The 19,797-nt window shown below is 46.9% G+C and overlaps 1 protein-coding gene across 1 annotated transcript; it reads right to left on the bottom strand.

Annotated features, from left to right (window-relative positions):
* Window positions 1–1,790: 1,790 nt before the first annotated feature.
* Window positions 1,791–14,794, bottom strand: LOC146189918 (uncharacterized). The gene is made up of 6 exons (XM_084605379.1): window positions 14,512–14,794; window positions 13,870–14,057; window positions 13,405–13,615; window positions 11,847–12,032; window positions 10,378–10,619; window positions 1,791–2,377 (listed from the first exon to the last, which is right to left on the bottom strand). Exons 1-6 carry the CDS (start codon window positions 14,792–14,794, stop codon window positions 1,928–1,930), a joined length of 1,560 nt encoding a protein of 519 aa, XP_084461505.1. The 3' UTR covers window positions 1,791–1,927.
* Between the last annotated feature and the right edge of the window lie 5,003 nt (window positions 14,795–19,797).

The raw sequence follows: 19,797 nt of genomic DNA, 5'->3' as shown, positions 1-19,797 counted from the left end.
AGACGGGTGATTATACTTTTCCTCGAAGAAACTTCAGGCTCCACATTTAACATTGTGCGTTGGCGTTGAGCTCCCTAAATGCCAACTGCGGTCACTGCCGTATAACGTTAGTTCACGCTAAAAATTATCATTGCCTAATGTGTTGTTTGTTCTGTATCAAAGACCCGTTCATTGTCGCAAAGTGAAGCCCAAAAATTCCCACGAACAGGAAAAACATTGTGACGTCAGGTTCGAGGAGGACTACTTGAACCTTGTTTAAAGAAAGTCTGGTGCGGCAACCTAACCTCGAATTTCGCCACCAAGACTCTGCATTGGTTGCTCATCGGTTTCTTGCTCCGCTTTCTGTCATAGGCTCCTACCGCCACCACCCTTTTTCTATTGCGATGTTGTATAGCAATGCCAACCCCAGAAGACATTCACAGTGATTAGAAGGTTCTTAAAAGTCTCTTAGGCACATTTTGGTTCACCTTGATGATGAAGTTAGACGCTGAATCTTCCACAGCTATTATCATCAAGAAAGAGTTCACAAAATTCCGTCATAGCGCACAGGTTTTGTATGTTTAGCGCAAAGAAAAAGAACATAGAGTTGAAAGCGCAGAGCAATACGTTGAGTCCCCATCACAAGGAACTTGAAGCAGTAGAGCAGCTTGAGCGGCAAATAGGTACGAAAAACTACATGAAGAAAAATGCGACTTTCAGTTACTTAACGAAGCCTAGCTTCTTAGCCTATACAATGAAATTATCTCGATATCATCAAAAATTACCATGTGCGCTAGAAACAGCTCAAGATAGTTGCGCTGTAGTGAAGTTGGGGTTTCTTCGCGCAAATAAAAATATACCGAAGCGTAAAACCAGAAAAGCGTAAAAACAGGACCGTGTTCGACATTGGACCTCGCATCGTGATCCACTACTTACTACTTCTCTGTCTCCACATAGGAGAATACGGATGGTTCTTTTTTTATGAGGGGGAGGGACAATTATTTTATTGGCATGCATCGTGTGTGACAAAGTGTGACGTTATAAAGTTTCGAGCCGCTCTTAAAGGCCCATTGTCCCCCCTCTGGTAGAAAATATTTTCTTTCCCGGTGACTGTGAGACTTTTCCCCCTGTACACAAGGCCACAAAATGTTTTTGAAAAGAGTAACTAATAAACGCAGTTAATGACACCGCAATCACCCGATTCTGTCGTGTGTCTCTCCTCCCGTTCCCTCGCAAAGGTTTTTCACTCTCCTGCCCGGTTGTCTAGCCTCCGCAAGACAAATTCCCCTTCCTCCTCCGCGTTTGGCGGTAGGTTAGGCGTGGCACTTCGCGTGCGCGGGAAAAAAAAACGGGTGAGGGAGCGCGCGCCGCTGGATTCAGTCCGGCCGTGGCGAGGGAAAAGCGTGCAGCGAGCTGTAGACACCCATCCTTCACCCTCAGACAGCGAGATGGATCAATGGATGTCGTTGACACCATGCAGTGTAGACAGCTAGAGCCAGAGCTATTTAATATGGCAGTTGCGAACCTTCCCTCAAGTCGCATGAACAAAAAAAACTGTGGTCCAAGTTCGTCAAACATTGGTCATTTGCAAATAGTGGCGACAGCCGCAGTCATTACAGCAAACTGCATTCACGTTTCAATATTATTGCAAAGATGTTTGGTAAATGCACAACCACATAGCCACAGAAACAGCTGAAACCATGCATCAACATTTCTTATACGTAACGGCCGTAGAGACAAATAAAAAATAAAATAAAAAATGCACTTTTCAGAATGCAATGACGTAATATGAGCTTTTATTGGCCGCTCCCAGATGGCGTTACAATCTATAAAACATCACCTTGATTAAGGCGTTCAAGACCTTAAAGCATCTTGGTGGTGACCGGGGCACCATCAAGGCACATGCCCACCTGTTACGATGGAAATGGCCACTACTCTGTGATTTTCATTACCCAAGCAATGCATACATACTAGAACTAATGTCTAGAAGTGGAGTTTGCCAACTGGTACCAATAAAGGCCTCTAGCACGAACCTCCAGGCTGCAGGAAGGTTACCGATGCTGCTGAGACCAGGGTCGTTGTTCGTTCCAAGGTGCATAGGCGGCATCCCTTTACCACTCGCCGTTGAACTATTGCCGCAGACGAACGCGTGGAAGTCCGAGCATGGGTCCACCGATGTGTTCAGAGTGAGCAGGATGTGGCGAGCGTGCTCTACGCAGTCTTCACTTTCACACGGAGGCCGCACAATGACGCGTGGGGTCTTGAGTATGTTGTAAACCATAAGCCCGACCATGACAGCCACCGCGAACGCGAACACGGAGATCACGCATCCCAGCACCCACTTGGAAGTTGCGTGCTTCGTGATACGCATGAAGGACTGCTCGCCCCAGCTGGAGCCCTGAAGAAAAGCACAGGAAACATGGATTATGCATCATGCAACGAGACACCAAAAACTTTGAGGACACTTTGGCGACTAAAGTAATGAAAAGCGAAAGCCTGAGTGCTGCATTCTGCTACGCGACTGTTGCGCATGTAGCGATGAATGCTGCTACGAGTAAAGTGAGTGACTACTCTTTCACATTCTGCGAGTGCATTTATTCAGTGAATTCTACTTGACAGCGACGAGATCGCGCTCCTTGTACCTTCGCAGTTCTACGTTTACTGTTGTGTAGTTGATTTTACCGGGTGCGCGGCATTAATTAGTAAGTATATAATTACGTAACTGTCACTAATTAGCAAGTAATAATTAAATTAGCCGTTAATTAGTAGTTAGTAATTGATTAGTAATTGATTCTTGATTGGCATATGACCATATAAGGCATGCACTCGCGCATACTGTGGTGGTGCTCTGTAATTAGTCGACTCCTTTATGACGTCATCCCGTCTCGACCAATCAGAGCCGCCGCAAAAGCGTGACACTTGCTGACGACAACGATGAGGCAATAAAGGCTTTCGCCTTGAGCGAGGCACCATGCCTAATATTTTCAGTACTTGTAATTTTAAATGATTATTGAAAACACAGTGGCCTGATAAATATCGCGAATTTGCCACGCCGGTCAAAGAATCTTTGAAAGGTGCATGGTCGAAACAAATAGTTAGTTCCAGCAATCCGATAAATATGATGAGATGTTCACTACTGACTTGTTTGGTCATTGTCTGAACGGACTCTTCTGGCACAGCTAAGGCGTTATAGGGAAGAGCCATTAAGAGTTTTACAATTCCACAAATGCATTTCTGCAATAGCATGAGAACCAATTTCGCGCAAATGCAGGCCACTTTCTCCGGGGAAAATCGTAAGTTATTAATCTCGCTTTGGCCTCATGACCAAAATCTTTTTTCCGTTCAAGGAACTGGATCCAATTACACGTAGTGTACCTGGTTTGCGATCTTGGACTGTGCCGCAAATCAACTGATCAGAATACATACTTGCGGCCATGGGGTGCAATTTGTAGGCTTGTAGCAAAAAGGCAAGAACAGGTGTAAAATGCTAAATGTAAAGTTATCGGGAAACTTTGGCTCGCAACATAACATTGTGTTAGTAGGACGAAGCACGTGCAGTGTTCGAGATAACTTATTGCTCCTATGATATAAAGATAAATCTCGCATTTCACAAAATTAATATGGGCTGACATCTGCACAATCGCATCTTGCAGCGCAGACGTCTCTCAAATTACAGCTGGCCATTGTCACTCGCTGTCATGGCAAAATTCAATATCGGGCGTCCTAATTGCTTGTATTCTATTTTAGGTCAAAAAACGTACTTCACGCGGTTTAACTGGTTCACCGTTCCCTGTGCCGTCGAACTAACAAACGCTGCCAAATTGGGTTTTGCCATTGAGATGGGAGAGCAAGGTCAGAACTTAGCCGTTCAAGACCCTTGCAGCGTGGTTAAAGGAAGGATTTATATTGATAGGCTAGTTCAGGAAACCACAACAGCTGATGACAGGCGTAAGTGTTCTGGCAAGCACCAATCGTTGCTTCAGCTTCGTCGTCTCTCATTGTGCTGTCCATCGTCAATGGCATATACCTAACAATAGCTATGGCGCTGCTACCAACTGTGCAAATTTAGTGTTTTCGCACATTATGCAAGGCTTAGCCACGGTAAACCTGCGAACTTTTTTTTTTCTTCTCTTGCTCTATTTCACCTGAAAACGATAGTCCGCACCTTCTTGTTTAATGAGACATTTGGAAACAATGTGTTTTTTTTTTCTTGCGAAGGGCGACTTCCCTACTAGGTCAAGTTGGCACTTCTTTCCGCAATGTAGAGCATCATCATTCCTGCGATACTGTAGTCAGGCATTTGGCACAAATATGTTCGATAAATAAAGTAAACATTCAGAAGTAGTCTTTTTTGCGCTTGCAGAAACACTAATATGACATGAATCCATCGGTAAGACAACGCTACCCATAGATGAGCCATACGTGACAACTAACACTGGCGGCAAAACATCACGCATCTTAAGGCGGAAGCCTTTTGACTTTTAGTCTTTAATTGGTTCACAGGAAAGGAAAGGATCTGTATCTGTCGCACTTACCCTGTGGACACCTGAACCGCGCCGTATGGAAACAGAGGACGGTGGGAGTGAAAGTGCAAAGAGAGAAATGGAAGACGTAGTGGAGGGCTACGGAGTGATTTCGACCACCTGGGGATATATAATGTGCACTGACATGGTTTTGTGTTTAACGTCCCAAAGCGACTTAGGCAGGCTATGAGAGGCGCCGTAGTGGAGGTCTCCGGCAATTTCGATCTCCTAGGGTTCTTTAACTGACATCGCACAGCTCACGAGCGCCTAGCTTTTCGCCACTTCCAGCGGAAAGCGGCAGCCGAGGCCGGAATTCGATCCCGCATCCTTGGGCGCCGTAATCGAACGCCCTAACCACTGTGCCACTTTTGTAAGCTCATGAGCTTGGACAGGATATGTCCGTTCGCGATGGTGTAACACCATCAGTGTCGAGAAATTCATTGATTTATAAGTAAAAGACCGGCTATATGAGGTAAAAGATGTGTCTGTGGGCTAAATTTCGTTGATGTGGAATAATTCGTTAATTAAATGGACACAGTACATTCAGACGTCAAAATAGCTAAAACCGTCGATATAGTGTGCAAAGTAAAGACAGCCACGGACGTCGAAATTGTGCAAAATACGTCAAAATTGTGTAAAAACGTGGGAATGGAGGTAAGAGAACCAAAAGAGGAAAAAAAGAAAGAAAAAACACAAGACGAAAAAAATAAGAAGCAAATGGGTGAAAAACCGGCAAGAGTAGCGAGAAGGTGAGCGAACAAGAGCGATGAACATGGAGGTTTTTAACCGCCCAACGAAAGTGATGCTGACATCTCCCAGCGACGGCCGCGGAATCCGCAACTGTGACCCACCCTGCTCATTCACTGGCTGCATCTGTGTCCGCTCAGCCTACTCGTTAACACGAAACGCAAAATTTAAAATTGGTTTATAAAAATGAAAGGTGGTATATCTGTTGTTGTGGCTGTAGGATGAAGGAAAAGAAAATGCACGGGCCTGCAACTGGCTCTGTTGCTGAGCCACCTCCGCTGCCCGATTGATTTATAGGAAGGGAAAGGCGCGGTAGCTGTCTCACTTGTTTACTGTGGACGCCTCAACCTCGCCTTAAGGGAAGGGAGGAAGGTGGGAGTGAAAGTGGAAAGAGAGAAAGAGGAGCCGTAGTGGAGGGCTACGGAGTAATTTCGACCACCTGGGGATCTTTAACGTGCGCTGACATCGCACAGCACACGGACGCCTCTTCGTTTCGCCTCCATCGAAACGCAGCCGCCGAGGCCGGGTTCGAACCCATGTACTCCGGCACAGTAGTCGGGCGTTTTACCACTGCACCACCCCGGCGGGGCACCTCCGCACCCACCTCACCCGAAGTCTTTTTGAATAAGCTCATCGCACATGCGGCTTATACGCCAAATATAATGGCCCGCTGGCGTCAGTATGCAGAGGAAATGATTACGTGCCCTGCGCGCGGTGGCATATCTCATCTACTCTGGGATTCCCCTGCTTTTTCTACTGGACGCTCCGAGATCAAACCCTACCGCCTGAACTACCGTTCCTGGTGCTAACACATAGATGATATTTGCCAAGTATGGCTCACTTAGTGGCCTGGTCAGAGCAATATGATTTGAGTGACGACCGAAACAATGCAGATTTTGTCTACTCCCCTTTATCCCTATCCATGGCCATGAGCCTTCTCATTCAATAAAGGACATTCAATCAATCGTGCAGACAGAAGAGAAAATAGAGAAGAAAGAAAAGGAAGAGGGAGAGAAAGACGCACGCCGTCACAACAGCCGTCGTCCACCACCGAAACGGTGGCGGGTGCAATGACGGCCTACAACACAAACACTCTGTGGCAGGCTAGTCCCCGCCGCAAGCGGCGGTGACCTACCTGTCCCAGCCCCATCAGGGGAGTTCCTACTGTCGCACTTCTCCGTGCACACCTGAACCACACCGTAATAGAAAGGAGGAAGATGGGAGTGAAAACGGAAAGAAATAAAGGGGTTGTAGCGAAGGGCTGCAAAGTCGATCGAAATCTATTGAGCCTGACACCCGGCTGGGGGTGAAAGGTGGCTATTCCTGGCTCTACGGGGCTGGGACTGGTATGTCAGCGCCGCTTGGGGCGGGGGCTAGCTTAGGTGATGGACGATGGCGGTTGCGGCGCGCCTCTTTCTCTTCCTCTTCTTTTTCTTTCTTCTCTACCTTCTTCTGTCCGCACGAGGCAGCGGTGGCGGCTCAGCTACTGAGCCAGTAGCAGGCCCGTGCAGTTCTTTTCCTTCTTCCTACAGCCACAACAACAACAACAGAGGCGTCCGTGTGCTCCACTACGGCACTTACTTCTCTCTGTCTGCTTTCGCTACTACATGCCTCCCTTCCAGACGTATAAACAGCAATCTCAGTGATATTGAACCATTCATTTTCTATGAACCAATTTACGATCCACAATTTTATACGCGCTCCCTCGTTTCAGGCGAGAAGGAGGAGCAGCCACGGAAGCGAAGGCACGTGACAGTTGCGGACGCCGCGGCCCAGATCACAACTCTGTGGTTGTTCATCTGCGCTGAAATGTAAAAAATAAAAGTAGCTATTCATTCTCACTAATATGCAAAAAATAAACAATGTACAGAGTGTGAAATCATATGCATTATTATAACATTTTAAATGAAAAGAAAGCCAAATTGAACTGTAAATTGCACAGAAAAATATAGAAGAGTTAAGCTGTGCTGCACACCTAATTCGCATTTGATTAACTCCGCAAATCGGCTGAACTCTTTTTTTATTAACTCCGCATTGCCGGCCAGCATGCAGTAAAGAATTCATCCATAAATATTTTGAAGGTGACGTCCTCTCGACCAGCATTAATTGGCTCATGAGAGTGATTCTAGTCCGAAGTGCTGCCTGTGCATGTTAAAGGTCCTCAGGTGGTCGAAATTTTTATGTAGCCCACAACTACGGCACCTCTTTCTCTCGTTGCACTTTCACTCCCAACTTTCTCTTTCCCCCATTCCTCCCGAAGTGGTTCAAGTGCCCATAGCGCGTGTGACATATTCTGCGCCTTTCCTTTCCTGTGAACCAATTATTATTAATTATTATCGCAAATATCTGTCCTTGCTCTGCTTTCGGTCCCGCGCCCTTACCCTACGATAAGTCCCCAAGTGCACCGGTAAAAACAGCGTGTGGTACCTGATATAATCCAATATATTGATTTTAAATGATGAATAGGATAAGAAAGCGCCTTTGAACGCTTCCTTGCACCTTTTTTTACGAAAACGTGATACACCGTCCTTAATGCAATTCAGCCGGCATCGTTACAATTTTTTTTCTAACTCAAAGCTGTTACATAAAAGAAGATGAACTGAAATATATATATATATATTTTTTTTTTTAGAACTGGTGAGCCTGCCGCACTTTTCCGGAGACTATGAAGAAGGGATTATGTAACCTTTTCTCAAGTATGAGTAACGCTGTGTACAACTTCCCTTATCTTGCATATGAGATTACGCCTCGTGATTATGTCCCTCAGGACAAATATTGTCTCAAACCAGCGAAATGATTTTCGAGCGTCTCAGCCCGACGTAGAAGCTCACAAACTGTTTTCCGCGAATTCACCATGATTTGTAGAACGCAAGCTAATGTACGCTGAGCAAATCTCTCTAGTTTGCTCCGCATGGCGCTCAACACTGAAATTGAGAACAACTTTATCATGTCTGTTTCCTATAGGCGTCGAATGGTTTGTGATCGCATAAAGGACTCTATAGGTCAGATTTTGCAAAGAAGAGAACGAGAGAAAGTTGGAAATGTTAATAACCATGTTTGGTGCGAATATTTTTACACACGAAACAATTATTGAAAATTACTAGTTTAAAATACGCGATTTCAGTTTAGCAGTTTTCGGTGATCGCTGTCGACAGGAAGTACTATTTTCTGATTGTCCAGAATAGTTGGACATCCCTCTTTGTGAATAAGTATACGTTATGGTTTAAAACAAGGAAACAACGGTGCCCTATCCAAACTAATAAAATTGATTTATTTTTTGAACAGAAACTATACAAATATTATGGCGTTAGCACCGTAGCTTTGAGGATGTATAAAATGAGAAACTGCGACGAAGTTTTGTTAAAAATCGCAGAAAGGAAAACCTTTATTTGGACGCAGCGTTAAAGATCGACAACACTCTCCGCTATGGCAACAACAGACAAATAGTCCATCAGCTGGTACGAGGCTAACCAGGTCACCGCTTTACCTGAGAGAGATGTGGATGATCGAGAGTTGTAATGGCAATGAGATAGGCAGAGTGATTAAGATTATCATGGTGGTCGAGAAAGTGAGGCATGTACTGGAACAGCGTCAGAAAGGAGTGACAATGGTGTGGACTGTGTGCGTGAGGATGCGCTGAAGAATGCAGAATATGGACTAGTCCCACATTATTCTTCAATATCTCTACACAGTTATACACCCCCTTTAGTTATAAACCCGTGACCAAACACACCGCATTGAGTCAGTGCCTCATATATCGTAAACGACCGCCGTAAATATTCAATTATAAACTTCCAATGACGCCTATGCTCTGCGGGACTCTTCTTGCGCCTGGAAAACTTACTGTAACAGCATCGAGACGAGCAGATGGCCCGTCTTTGCAGTGCCAAACAGGATCATTTGTTTCTTCAACAAGGAGCTCTCAATACCTTCCCAATCTGTAACGAGATTCCCCGTTCGCAGATGGCATTCATAACACGGCTACTATCCCACTGTTGCTAAAGGGCCGTTCAGCCAGTTCTAGTTATTGCAGACTGCTCTAGGCACCGCTATTCTGAAAGACGCTGTGGCCGATACCAAGTGGCCCTGTTCCGCACTGCTCGCGGTACCCATAGCCTTGGTTATTTCATTCCAGAAGCGGACATGGGGGCCCTACGCATGTAGTGCATCGTCTCGTTCGAGAACTCTCATACTGGGCGCCTTGGGTTACCAGCAGCCTAAGGCATTGTGGCGTAGAAGGACAAGACCGACACTACTGCATGTTGTCCACAGATATACTTTATCAGGCCCGCTCAGTAAAACGGTACGAGACTGTACGCAGCTAGGGTTCCATCTTGCTAGACGCCGGATCTACTCTGCTTGAGCATTGCTCTTGAACTCACGCTTGTGATCGTCTTCGACCGGACCAAAATCGTACGCCCAAAGACACTACAACATTACTCTCTTCTAAATAAGAAATAAGACATCACTATGAAAACATTGAGCACATCTTTGTCCTCTTTCATCATCATCATCATCATCATCAGCCTGACTATACCCACTGCAGGGCGAAGGCCTCTCCCATATTTCTCCACTTAACCCGGTTCTGTGCTAGCTGCATCTACTTGATCCCTTCGAACTTCTTAATCTCATCCGCCCACCTAACTTTCTGCCGCCCCTGCTACGCTTTCCTTCCCTTGGAATCCAGTTTGTTACCCTAAGCGACCATCAGTTATCCTCTCTTCGCACTACATGTCCTGCCCATATCCATTTCTTCTTCTTAATTTTCAGTAGAATGTCGGTAACTTGAGTTATTTCTCTGACCCACTCTGCACGCTTCCTATCTCTTATGTTACCCCTACCATTTTTCGTTCCATAGCCCTCTGGGTTGTCCTCAACTTAAGTAGAACTCTCTTTCGATTCCTGACAAATTTCCATAATAAGTTGTTTGCTACACTTTCGAGCTCACCGTCAGCTCAGCGTATGTGTAGGTCAACAGTGTTCATGGGGAAAACACACATTGATGGTACTACATTTATATCAATTGAACGAAGAAAGCCTAAACAGCTCCGCGCCTGTGAGGAAGAGAACCTAGGTTCCTTTTGCACAGGAGGCAATTAAAAGCATGCGAAACTTTACATATACTCACGGTTTGCGTGCTCCCCCTTGAACCCCATCTGCTGCGGGAGAAAGAGTGTCGTCTGATCCTATCCGAAGAGCCTCGTCGACTTCTGCGTCCTTCCTGGGAGCCGCGGCGTCTGCGTGACATCTTTTCGTGCAGCCATGCGGCCAACGCTTGAGCGAGTGGACTCTTGACCGTCCGTTGGTTCGCCGCCAAGGTTTTGGCGTTAGCACTGCACGGTTGCTGGGTAGCTGCGGCCGGTTCCCGGCCTGTTTGTAACAAAGGATGAAAAACCACACTACTGAGTGAAATATTCTTGGGATTTATCATTAAAATAGCTTAAATTGCGCAAAAGAGGCTTCTTTTGAGTTACATAAAAAAATGAAAGATGGTCTCTGAAGTTGTGTGAAGATCGTATTTCACCTTACCCATTCTATACGCGATGCTCTCATGAACATCTGCAGCATACACCACACGGCTGCACGCAGGCAAAGGTAAGAAAATTTTGTACCGGTTCAACTATACTTGAACCAAGTTTCACGAGCGGAAGCAGTCGCCCGCAGTCGCAGTCGCTGCGGTAGCTTCAATTTCGGCTCGCTTCCGCACTTAGTAAGCATCTCAGCAACGGGATAGCCTGGCTTTTCGTTGTTCAAGAGTGTTGCCGGCCTGTCTGGCAAGGCTGCGTTTTACGCCAAGCCGCCTGTTTCTGTCCCGCCGCCTGGTGGATTCCTCCCACACCACGCTCGCGGTCCTTGTCCGCACTCGCTAGATGGCTTATGTGTAGGACGTATCTACGTAGGTTAAATGAAGGAGCGGCGAAAATGAAACTTTATGAAGCCAAGGATGTTCACTGTACTGCGCTAGACAGCGTTAAGACGAAAATTTATTAAGACGCCGATGTTTCTGCACAGTACGAGATTGTGCTCTAGTTTTGCACCTGGCGTGATCGGCTGCGGCGATAGCATAATGCTCTCGTGTCTGCGCAAGGGAAGTAGATCTTTTCATTCTGCCGTAGGTTCGAAACGTAGTCGCGGCAATGTTTTCTTAGTGGCGCAGCTCTGGCAGGGTGCAAATGATACTGGTGCATGTGCATGCCCAGATGAATGACCTTGGAGGAATGAAGACGATGTTTACTGCACAGCGTAAAAGCTCAAGGTCAAATGTTCCGAGACATATTAACTTGAGGTTTTGCATGAGAGAAGTTGAGCTTCCGCTTTCGGTGTTTTGAGAGTTTGACTCAAATATATTTTACAATGTAGCAAACAATATCGTTTTGTAGATCAGCCTAAGTTTTTTGGTGAGCATCTGGCTCTTAAAGTGTGTGTATGCGTATTATAGGTACTTGAAAATCAGATTAAGCGGTTAGTGTTCCTCGGGTTTTCATGAGGAAGAGATATTTAACCCATGACGTCTTTTACTCCAATAGCATGTTTCAGTTACAAGACCAGTCATGGAAACGGTTCGTCCTATGATCATTTCCATTATGCGGCACTTACCATCACGCAGTTCCATATTGGGGAGCTCCTGTTCGGACTCGGAAGATTTGCGCACTTTGAGTGCAGGCGCACAGATGACGGCATGCTTCCCAGACTCCGTAGAGGCCCGCCTCCGACTGGACACCGAGGGACGCCTATTGGAATCTGCTCCTTTTCCTGGCGCTTCCTCAAAGGGGAGCGCTGACTCTGCTGGAGCAAAAGCCACCGAGTCACCCGCAACACCCATGAGCAGTTTTCGAAATAAGGCAGAAGAACCACCTGAAGGCTAGCTGATACTGCTGGCACAACTAATAAAATCACAAATTATTTCTGCTATTAATATCAATAACGCCATCCCAGCACGTTCCAACTTATCTCGACTGCTCTGCTTCGAAGCCAACCTCTATATTTATCTCCGACATCAAATAGTTAGTCACCCCTACCCCAGTTTTCAGTTGTATGACCAACTCTTTCTTCCCTCTGGGTAATTATTTCATTACTTTCAGAGCTCCTCAATGAACATTGCTGCCTTCTTAAGGATGTCGTTAATACCAAGCTTTCACGGCTATCCCGGAACACTAAAAATCCACTGGAGTGTATCTATACAAAAGGATGTTCAACACGTTAAAGCACGGGTAATAGGTGTCCACCAAACTAACATTTTGTCAAAGCAGAGTAGTTGAAGGAAATCGAAATACGATTTTGCCCTCACGTGGGAATGAAACTGTCCGTGATGGCAATAGCAGAAATAATTGAGTATTTTAGCTATAACCACTCCGCTGTCCGGAGCTGCAAGTACATATTGAACCGATACCTCTAACATGCGGTTCTTTGCAAAATAAAATATCAGTTCGTTCTGTGAAATTGCAGGCAATCCATTGTTGTGGATACAGACGTTCTGGCGCCACTTTCTATAAATTATTATGCGCATGTCCGAAGAAAGCGCGCCTCAATGTGAAGCGGAACTCTTAAAGTGGTTTCCTCTGCTTTATGGGAGAAATCCGTATCATTTTTTTGTTTCTTGAACATAAAGAGTTAACTTCATTCTCTGTTAATGGTGTAAAGCAAGCGGAAGCTTTTCCACATTGTATTAGATCGGTCATGAAATATCGCTCGCAAAATAGCTCCGTTCGCAGGCACTATCACATGAGTGGGTTTATTCGGCTGCCGCACTGAGCGAGGTTTACTTCGTGTCCAAGACTCAGTAGTTACAAGAACACGATCTCTTCGTGCCAAGATCACACTAACACCAACGACTGTCAGCTCCCCGAAATGTGCAAACAGGCGAAAGTAGAGTTGAACATGGTGGCGTGCCATCGCTGTATCGGAAGCCTGACTGCGTCAGGAAAGAAAGACTGGCCGTATCTTATTTCGTTTTCTTCTATCGCGATTTGATAGCAATGCTTCAATAGATATCGCCAAGCCGATCATGTAGAATAAACCTATGCCCTGCAATCGGGTGGCATCGGCCTGAACAGAGGATTGCTCTTGAAAGTGCCCTAGTTAAGGGCACCTTGTGTGCCCTAATTAAGCGACGTTGTCGAGTTCGCGCACACATCAGCCGTGCTTGTAGACTTACCGGCGGAAGTCTGTTGGTTCCCAGGTGCCGACTGGAGGCTTCCCGGCGAGCCAGTCCCACTTAAAGGCGAAATGACGCCGATTAAGGGAAGTGGGTGAATGCTCACTCTCCTACCCTTTGGCGCGGCCTCCCGCTGTAGCATTGGGCTGAGCGGAATATCGTTCGGGTCGAGCGGTGCCTTCCGTCCCCTGAGAACCGTCAACTCAGCCAGCTGCAGCATCGCGTTACAAACACGTTCAGTGTGAGATTCAGCAAACCAACAAAGAGAGGGAATCACATGCGGATAATTCAAAAGAGAGGGCACAATTATCGCGGTACAAAAAAAAAATTTCGACGAGCAAGTTTTATGTTTGTCCCACATGACTATAAAGATCCGTATGCTGCGCTTCGAAATGTGTATTCTAAGTGGTTAATTAAGGGTTACGGTAGCGCCATCTTATAATTGAGCTTCGCGATCGTTCTTACGCGTCGTTCCGCATCAGATATGGTGTCTGACACCTCTGGACTGCTAAGGCTTTGAAAACGCGGCGAGGTTGGGCAGCCGCTGGAAGGCGCGGCCGCGTCGGCACTGCCTTCCGTTTTGGTCGCAGGTGAGGGGGGTGGGGATGCGCTCGAAGAACTTGAGGACGCTGGCTCCTGAGGGGCTGCATTGGCTGTAAGGAGTACAGTTTGAGAACGTGAGAATAGGTGCATATGGGATTTACTTAAATAAGACATAAGACAAATTACAGCAGCGGTAAAACCACAAGTGAAAAGGGAAGCACACATTTAAATTCGGCTGCTTGTCCTCCATGTGGCATAGACGTTCAAAGAAAAGAAAATATTGCCATTAATCTCATTACAATCGGTTCAATTGTGCACTTTTCGATAGACACTTGGCATAGACTAAATAAAAACGTACTCGCGTTTATTACTCGAAGGTACACTAAGAGGAAACGGGTTGGCGGAGCTGTCCCTATCACGGTTCTTCTCTTACCGGAGGGTAAAGGGTTTTAATGATTCTATCTTGCCTATACTGCTGCATTTCGATTAAGCATTATCGCTACTTAAGCTGGAAAACTTACTTTTTTCTGCGGTCACTTCGAAAATTGCCGCCACAGAGCTCACCTGCGACTGAAGGATCGTTGGCCGGTTGATCATTGCGGCCTCCGCCGCTGTCCGCTCCGCGTTGCCCTTGTTTGCCGCTCGGAGCTATTTCCAACGCAGAGGCACCGCGGCCGCTGGACTTCCTTCGTCCCGTTCGAGGAGCCTTTTTGTTTGAGCGCTTCTTGATCTCCGTGCTGGTGCCTTCTTCTGTCGGGCTTCTGCCCTCTTCGGAGGCCGTAAGGTCATCGGAGGTTGATGGTAACGGCGGTGAAAGGGGGCTCCCCTTCTGCTCAGGGTCAGTCATGGCGCCCAGATCGCACCTCCCTCACGAAGTCTATGGTTTTACGCAAAAGACGAAAGCCTTCGAGTGCCGCGTCTCTCTCAGGGCTCCTGGAGTAAATTCTTCTTTGCGCAGTACAGCTTGGAGTTGAGACAAAAACAAGCCGGCTTCGGAGTTTGACAGAAGATTCGAGTCGGCTGGCGATAGCAAGCAAGGTTCTTCTTCTTCTCTGCTTCGTGCCGTCACGCAGCACCGCGCGCACACGTGACGCATATCAGGAAACTGCTTCCAAAAAGCACATCATGAAGGTCACCGTCATTATGAAGAATATGTTTCAGAATACCCGGACCCGCTTGTGATGGAACTCTATGCAATCCGCGATGCTATGGAGGCCATAAATAAAATAGATTCCATAACAGAAGCCCACATCTATACAGACACCTTAGCCGCCATAAAACAATTGAAGAAAGTGACAAAGACGCTATGTGTAACACAGGAAATCCACGCACTCAATAAAAAAAACAAAGATACGCATCCAGATACATTGGCCACAAGACGATGCTGAGAACGCTGAGCAGAGAAAAGTTGACCGCCTCACAAACGAAGTTCCGAACACTAATGTGCCCCCCACCAGGCTCCCTTTTGATGCCCGCTCCGCTGTTCCCATCTTAGCACCCTCTTTAAGGAAAAGTACACGTGCCCTCATTCCCCCGTATACGTTCCCCCTCCCTCATAACTTAACGAGATTGAAGGAGGTTTTCTTTAAAAGGAGTGCTGTGCGATGTCAGCGCACGTTAAAGATCCCCAGGTGGTCGAAATTACTCCGTAGCCCTCCACTACGGCTCCTCTTTCTCTCTTTCCACTTTCACCCCCACCTTCCTCCCTTCCCTTACGGCGCGGTTCAGGTGTCCACAGAAAGCAAGTGGGACAGTTACCGGGCCTTCCTCTTCCTATCAATCAATCCTTAAAAGGATAAGAGCTGGGGCGGCCCCTACCCCGTCCGTAACATGCCGATGGGAATCTCAAGCAGGCATCGGACCAACCACATGCCCGAAGTGTTCCACACCAGCAGCAGAAGTGGATGTTCGCAACCTGCTGTGCACTTGTGCAGGGAAGGGACAAGGGCATCAAGGACACAGATTCTGCGCGAAGTCGGACTAACCACAACAAGGGAAGAGGACTTCTTTAAATGGCTCACCGACAACGACAAGGGTGGGAGCCTGCTCCGGTTCCTTACCGAAAATGATTTACATGAGTTTCTATAATATGCCTCATGGTAAGCTTGTGTTAAAAAAAAAAAAAAGAAACAGACCCTCAAGGAGCCAATAAGCGGGTGTCGCAAAGTTTGAAATCGCAGAGGTTCGTAACGAAGTGCGGTCGAGAGGTGATGACGTCATCAAGGTCGTGTAACTCTGAAGAATCAAATGCACCGCCAAATTTTAACATGCCGACGACCCCGAAATTCAGCAGGGCTGGGCCAACTACTAGACTACTAGTCAGAACCACTAATTTATATTAATCCACCCACTAATGCATCATAATTCATTTTCAGTGGATAATCGATACGGATTACTGCGGGTTAGGTGCATCGAAGTGAATTGGTGGGCTGAAATAAAGTACCATGATATCGTAACCTCTTGACCCGATGGCAGGTACTCGATCATTCTAGAAAGGGGTGGTGCATGTATAAGATATTAGAAATGTGGGTGTAGATCCAGCCAGAAAATTTCCAGGAAAGCGGGGCCTGAATGTGTAAATTACGAGAAAATCGAGATCCAACCGGTCCTTGGAGGAAAACGTGGGTGTCCAAGCATAGTCGAGGCGCGAAGTCTGTCTCCTGGGAATGAAATCGAAAGAAGCCACATACGTCGTTTTCTGGAATACCTGGAATACCATGCAAGCACAGTTCAAAGACCACACAATTTAATCGCAGAAAATAATTGGATCAGATATGAAGTTACCTAAAGCGACAACCTACATATCGCATTCCCTTCCTTAGGGATGGAGCTAGGAAGGCCCCCCACGCGTTTCATTCTCTAAACCAGACCACTACATTTATTACGCGCAGATAGCAGTTGGTTGTCCGCAGCCTCTTTAAACTATTAACTGAAGCCTCACTTATTCCGACACCTTCCCACCGCTAAACTTGAAATTAAACTCTGAACCCTTGAAGGATGATGAAAATTCACTCCGCCTTAAATAAAGTAGTGAAAGCGATTAGTCATTGCGCCATAGTTCGTCGTACTAAATGCGCTGAGTCATTGCGTTGTAGTCCGTCGTAGCTAAAAAAATTATGAAACAAATTAACCACGCTATAACGCGTCTACTCTAAATGCGAATCTTATACGTCCTCCTAATTGTTCTATTATTTCATTTATATTTATTTGCGACGCACTGCAAGCGGCAGAGGTCAAGCAGGACTGGAGCACAAAGCAAAAACAGTGATAGTCAGACTCAACATGAGGGCAAACCAAAGCAATATAATCATGAAATGGGAAACATGGCCATAAACATAATCAACAAACGCAACACAATGATGTGCAACACAGCAAAGCCCAGAGCCAAGAGAAAAGGTGTGAGCGTGTTGGATTTCTCGGGTCCTAAATATCTAGATAGTAGCACTTTCTTCCTCGCAGAACATAAACATCGTACAAGCATGACAGTCACCAAATCTACACTCAAGTACATCTCCACACACAGTTGGTAGTGTGCGCCTGTGTTGTGTTTCTTATCATGCGATTGTGTTTGTTGCGCCACATTTCTGGGCACTATGCAGCATCAACTTGCCTTTCAAGCTGTTATTTTGAGATGCCCTCTTCACCTTGCAAGAGAGCTTTTCAGAGGAAAAAACATCTTTTATTTTATTCTATCAGCGGGGGGGGGGGGGGGGGGACCCTCAGTCCAGGGTCCCGTTGGCCGGGTCTGCAGTAACTGCGCGGCGAGCTAGCCGTTGCTAGCGCTCCGGGCAGGGGTGATGCAGCCGGTCTCCCAACTTTCTAAGCAATGGTGAAGTAGTGGACAAAGAGAAGGAGTAACATGGCACACCCAGGCCATGTGGCAGAGCGCTGCCCGCTCGCCATAATGCAGTTAGCAACTGTAGCTTTTTTGTGGCCAAACAGATGATGATGATGAATCCTTAAAAACTTTTCATTTCTTTCTTCATTTAACAAGAGCAGCAACACCTCTTTCAATGGATTCGTGCCACCAGATCTGCTATCAAAGACAGTGTGAATCACTGGAAATTGAATAAAAAATGGTCTGATGTCAGTACACATCAAAGATCCCCAAGAGGTCGAAATTACTCCGGAGCCCTCCACTAATACACCTCTTTCTATCCCTTCCTCACTTCCATTACAGCGCGGTGCATGTTAAAGATATTGCGCCTTTCCTTTCCCAAAAAAAAAGCTTCCATTTGCTATGCAATGTCAGTTGTTGTGTCTGTAGGAAGAAGAAAAAGAAAATACACAGGCCTACTACTGGAGGCCTGCTACTGCAGGGACAGCCCGCCATCGGATCATGGGAGGAATGGGAGGCCCTCCTTACGTCGCAGGACCTGGACATACAACTTCGCTGTGTGGACCGGGGTGCCAGTGCCATGGCCCTACGTGACCTGGACACATGCGCGTAATGTGAGGGTCGTGCGGTGGCCCTGGGCCCTTGAAGGGTCCAAACTCGCTCGTTTAATAAAGTTTTTCCTCCTCCTCCTCCTCCTCCTCCGCTGCCTCGTGCGGACAGAAGAGAGAAAGCAAAGAAGGAAAGAAAAAGAAGAGGGAGAGAAAGACACGCGCCGCAACAGCCGTCGTCCAGCATCTAAATGGTGGCGGGTGCAATGACGGCCTACAACAGATAAAAATTAAGTGGCATGCAGACTAGCCCCTGCCCCAAGCGGCGTTGACCTATCAGTCACAGCCCCGTAGGGCCAGGAACAGCATAGTTGGTTGGTTGGTTTGGGGGGTTTAACGTCCCAAAGCGACTCAGGCTTTGAGAGACGCCGTAGTGGAGGACTCCGAAGATTTCGACCACCTGGGGTTCTTCAGCGTGCACTTGAAATCGCACAGCACACGGGCGCCTAGCTTTTCGCCTCCATCAAAGGAGCGGCCGCCGATGCCGGGATTCGATCCCGCGTCCTGGGGCACAGTAGTCGAGCGCCCTAACCACTGCGCCACCCCGGCGGGGCGGAACCGCATAGAGTTTCTTACTCTTACCTAGAGGGAAAGCTGTGATGCCATCTATAGGAGTTTACATGGAGTTTCCTGACGACCGGTTCAGCCACCATGAGCGCTCAAAGCATCATGGGCCGGAGAGCTACCAAGAGCAGAACTACAACTTTTCGCCAAAACTAATGCAAAGATAAACGCTGTTCTACCATAAACAATGCTCTAACATTCAATTCTGTGACTATAAATTGCAAAAAGAGAGAGAAACAGCATGTTGTTGTAGTGGCTGTAGGAAGAAGGAAAAGAAAATGTACGGGCCTGCTGCTGGCTCTGTAGCTCTGTGCAGACAGAAGAGAAAATAGATAAGAAAGAAAGAGAAGAGGGAGGGAGAGAGATGCACGCCGCAACAACCAAGAAACTCTATGAGGAACAGCCACCCTTCAACATCCCCCTCGCTATGCAATGTCAGTGTACGTTAGATTCCCACGTGGTCCAAATTGCTCGAGAACCCTCAACTACGGCACCTCACTCCCACCTTGCTTCCTTCCTTCCTTCCCTACGGCGTGGTTCAGGTGTCCACGCATAAGTTTCCGAGAATTCAGTCAACAGCTTATCCTGAAAGAAGGTTCAGGGAAAACCAGGAAGATTAAATAAAAGAGAAAGAAAACCAAACTGTCATACTTTGGAGCTCTGTCAGCGAAAGTTTCCGAGCGGGGGCATTTTTTTTTTCTCAACATTCTCAAAAACCACGTCTGTGATCCAATTCATTGCACTGACAGTCGGGCACTCAAGAGTAGCCTGTGAACAAAGCCAACCCGCCCGCGACACCAAGCCGACACGTAGAAGACGACGACGAGGAATACAAGGAAC

Source organism: Amblyomma maculatum, chromosome 5 (genome assembly GCF_055883805.1).
Source record: "Amblyomma maculatum isolate TAMU_Amacu chromosome 5, ASM5588380v1, whole genome shotgun sequence".
Taxonomy (NCBI): Eukaryota; Metazoa; Arthropoda; class Arachnida; order Ixodida; family Ixodidae; genus Amblyomma; species Amblyomma maculatum.
This window is presented reverse-complemented; position numbering and strand designations above follow the sequence as displayed.

Coding starts and splice junctions, on each gene's coding strand:
- LOC146189918 (XM_084605379.1), bottom strand. CDS start 14,794: ATGACTGACCCTGAGCAGAAGGGGAGCCCCCTTTCACCGCCGTTACCA. Junction 10,620..11,846: donor CAATATGGAACTGCGTGATG/GTAAGTGCCGCA, acceptor TGTTACAAACAG/GCCGGGAACCGGCCGCAGCT. Junction 2,378..10,377: donor CAAGGGGGAGCACGCAAACC/GTGAGTATATGT, acceptor GCTTTTCTTCAG/GGCTCCAGCTGGGGCGAGCA.